At 37.8% G+C, this 4,039-nt stretch overlaps 1 protein-coding gene across 1 annotated transcript in view; it reads right to left on the bottom strand.

The window, feature by feature from the left end:
* Window positions 1-4,039, bottom strand: part of SLC17A1 (solute carrier family 17 (organic anion transporter), member 1) — a 96,524-nt gene that overhangs the window by 19,786 nt on the left and 72,699 nt on the right. Inside the window, exon 10 of the mRNA XM_006888676.1 lies at window positions 3,136-3,226. Coding sequence (XP_006888738.1) covers window positions 3,136-3,226 — 91 coding nt within the window. The remainder of the gene's footprint in view (window positions 1-3,135; window positions 3,227-4,039) is intronic.

Genomic DNA, 4,039 nt, shown 5'->3' with positions numbered 1-4,039 from the left:
TTCTGTTAAATTTTGTTATTCTTTCTGGGATGACATGATATCTCATAGTTGTTTTGATTTGCATCTTTCTCAGAGCTAGGGATTTTGAACATTTCTTCATGTACTTCTTGGACATCTGAATATCTTCTTTGGTGAAGCGTCTGTTCATATCCTGTGCCCATTTTTTAATTATGTTATTTACCTTTACCTTGTTGTAGTACTTAAGTATTTTATAAATTCTAAATATAAGTCCCTTGTCTGACATATCATTACTACGTGTCTTTTCTCCAATCTGTGGCTTCCCTTTTTGTCCTTTTGGAGAAGTATTTGGATGTGCATAGGGATTTGATTCTTAAAAGGTCCCATTCATCTATTTTTTTCCTCTCCTAGTTGTAGATTTTCCAGGATGCTTGGAACACTGTTTATGTTGTGGATTAGGACTTCTAGAGTTCTTCTAAGCTTTTCTTTAATGAAGATAATGGTCCTTTGTTTTAGTCCTAGGTCCCTGATCCACCTTGAGTTGGTTTTTGTGTACGGAGTGAGGTGTGCATATTCCTTGAGTTTTCTGCAGATAGTTTTCCAATTTTGCCAGCACCATTTATTTAAAAAGCTATTGTTTCCCCACTTAACTGATCTCATCTCCTTGCCAAAAATTAGTTGACCATAAGTAGATGAGCCTATTTCTTGATTATCAATTCTATTCCATTGATCTTTGTGTCTGTCATTGTACCAGTTACTATTCTGTCTTGACCACCATGGCAATGTAGTAGGATTTGAAATCAGGAGTTAGATGCCTCCCACTTTGTTTCTGTTTTTAAGGAGTGCTTTGCTTATTTGGGGCTCTTTTCATTCTAAATTAGATTAGAGATTGCTTTTTCCATCTCTTTGAAGAATGGAATTGGTATTTATATTGGGATTGCATTGAACGTGTAAATTGCTTTTGCTAGTAGTGTCATTTTCACAATATTGAGTCTTCCTATCCATCAGCAAGGGATATTCTCCACTTCTTCAGGTCTCTTTGTTTCTTGTAATGATGTTTTGTAATTTACTTGAATAGATCTTTTGTGCTTCTGATTAGGTTTACTCCTAAGTATATAATCTTGTGAGAAATGGACAAATATTTAGAAATTCACAACCTACCTAAACTGATACCAACCAAAATTGAACACCTGAACAGATCCATTAAAAAAGAAGAATTTGAAAATGTAATAAACAACTTCCATCCAAAAAAGTCCTGGACCAGATGGATTTACAAGTGAATTTTATCAAACATTCAGAGAACTGTCACCAAACCTACATAAACTATTTCAGAAAATAGAAAAAGATGGAATTCTCCCAAACTTGATCTATGAAGCAAACATAGCCTTGATACCAAAGCCGGGTAAAGATACCACCAAAATAGAAAACTATAGGCCAACATCTCTCATGAACATAGATGCAAAATTCCTGAATAAAATCCTGGCCAATAAAATCCAGTGATACGTAAAAAAAAAAATTCACCATGACCAAGTGGGATTCATAAAAAAAATATGCAAAGATGGTTCAGCATAATAAAAAAAATCAATGTGATTAATCATATTAACAAAGCAAAGAATAAGAGCCACATGATTTTATCAATTGATGTAGAAAAGGCCTTTGGCAATCCAACACCCTTTCCTGATTAAAACACCCAACAAAATAGGATTAGAGGGGAATTTCTTCAACATAGTAAAAAGTATGTACTCAAACAGGAGAGCCAACATTGTTCTCAGTGGAGAAAGATTAAAGGCATTCCTCTTGAGAATCCTCAAGGATGCCCACTATCATCTCTCCTATTCAATATTGTATTGGAAGTCTTGTTGTTGTTGTTGTTGTGTGCCATCGAGTTGCTTGTGACTCGTAGCGATCCTATGTACAACAGCCCTAAGCTCTGCTCTTGTCCTGTGCCAATCGCACTTGTCTCTGACACGCCCACTGCGATTACCCCAGTCACTGAAACAATCCACCTCATAAAGGGTCCTCCCATCCTGCACTCTCCCTCCACCCACCCAAGCATGATGTCCCTCTCCAAGGACTGGTCCCTCCTTGTTACATGTCCAGCGTATATCAGATGAAGCCTCAGAATCCTTGCCTCCAGGGAGCAGCCTGGTTTATCCCTCTCCAGGATGAAACTGTTTGTTTTCTTAGCACTCCATAGTGCATTTGATACTCTTTTCTAGCACCACACCTCAAAGGTATCAATTTTCCTTTTATACTCTCTAGTCATTGTCCAATTCTCTGACACATAACAAGTGATTGCAAACACCATGGCCTGTATCAGGCAGTCTCCAGAGTGATACCATTGCTCTTCAGCACTTTGAAGAGGTCCCTAACAGCAGACTTCCCATTGCAATATGTTTTTTAATTTCCTTGATGCTGTTACCAGGAGAGTTGACCATGGAGCCAAGCAAACTAAAGCTGTGAACAATCTTAATCTCATCACCATTCATCCTGATGCTGCCAACTGGTGTTGTGGTGCGAATCTTTTCTTGATATTGAGCCTCAATCTATATTGAAGGCTGCAGTCCTTGACCCTTTGCAGCAAGCACTTCAGGTACTCCTCAGTTTCAGCAAGCAGGGTTGTGTCATCTGCATAATGCAGATTCTTGGTGGCTCTTCCACCAATCCTGATTCCACACTTCTCCTCATATAGTCCAGCCTCACGGATAATCTGTTCTGCATGCAGGTTGAAAAGGTATGGATATAGGACACATCCCTGGCATACACCCTTCCCAATTTTGAACCATGCAGTTGTTCCTTGCTCTGTTCTGATGACTGTCTCCTGGTCCAATAGCAATAAGGCAAGAGAAGCAAATAAGAGGTATCCAAATTGGCAAAGAGGAGCTAAAATTATCTCTCTATGCAGATAATATGACAGTATACTTAGAAAACCGTAAAGACTCAGCAAGACAACTACTGAACATAGTTGACCAATTCATCAAACTGGCAGGATACAAGATCAACATACAAAAATCAATTGGATTTATCTACATTGACAAAGAGAATACAGAGCTGGAGCTGAGAAAAACAATGAATTGTCCTTATGTCTCTTTGAATATTTTTTCCATATATGTATTATCTTCTTTTCCTTCATAATCAATATTGAAAAATAAATGTTCATAAAAGGAAGTGTCTTACCTGATTAATTATTATTCCAGTCAGAGTAGAAGAAATTAGTCCTCCTATCATTCCAACTAGAATTGTAACTCCTTTAAGAAATCCGTAATATCTAGAAAAATTAAGGAAAACAGTAACACACAGGTATAAAATAATCTCACTACAGCAGAAAAAGTGAACTTAGCAAAAACAAGTAAATAATTGGTGACAGATAGGTAATTGATGATTCTATGGCATTTAGAATTTAGCATTTTTTGCACTATTCATCTGGTCTAGAGTAATGACTATTCTGTGGATTAACCAAAACAAAGATTTATACTGGAGAGGGGGCAGTCAGAGCGCTTTTAGGAGGCAAGGATGGTGAACATTAATCTTTCATACTCTAGACATGTTTGAAAAGGTGGAGGGTCAGTGAGGGAGAAGGCTATCCCCAAGGTGATGGATTGACACAGAGACTTCAGCAATTGGCTTCTGTGTGTCAGAAATTATGAGGATGGCACAAGATAGGGCAAGGTTCAGATCAGCTGTTCATAGGGTTGCTGTAAGTTGTACTCAACAGTACCTAACAACAAGTTCCATAATGCCAAAGCTATTGGCCTTAATGATTGCATCCAATGTTTAGACAAGGAACCAGAAAAATTATTTACAAGTAAGGGTGATTAAATGTCATCTCCTACTTTGGAAAAATTGTGAGGAGACTCCACTCCTTGGAAAAAGGCATCATATTTGGAAAACAGAGGGTCCATGAAAGAGGGGTAGACCCAGAGTAAAATGGATTGATATAACGACTACAACAATGGTCTTGAACCTGGCAGAGATTGTGAATATGGTAAAGGAGAGGGTCCAATTTCAATCTGTTGCTTACAGGATTTCTATGAGTCATAGTCAAATTGAGGGAACTTAACCAACAATGTCAATACTAGGC

The sequence above is a fragment of the Elephantulus edwardii genome, unplaced genomic scaffold (genome assembly GCF_000299155.1).
Source record: "Elephantulus edwardii isolate Elephantulus edwardi_28Jun2011 unplaced genomic scaffold, EleEdw1.0 scaffold00070, whole genome shotgun sequence".
Taxonomy (NCBI): Eukaryota; Metazoa; Chordata; class Mammalia; order Macroscelidea; family Macroscelididae; genus Elephantulus; species Elephantulus edwardii.
This window is presented reverse-complemented; position numbering and strand designations above follow the sequence as displayed.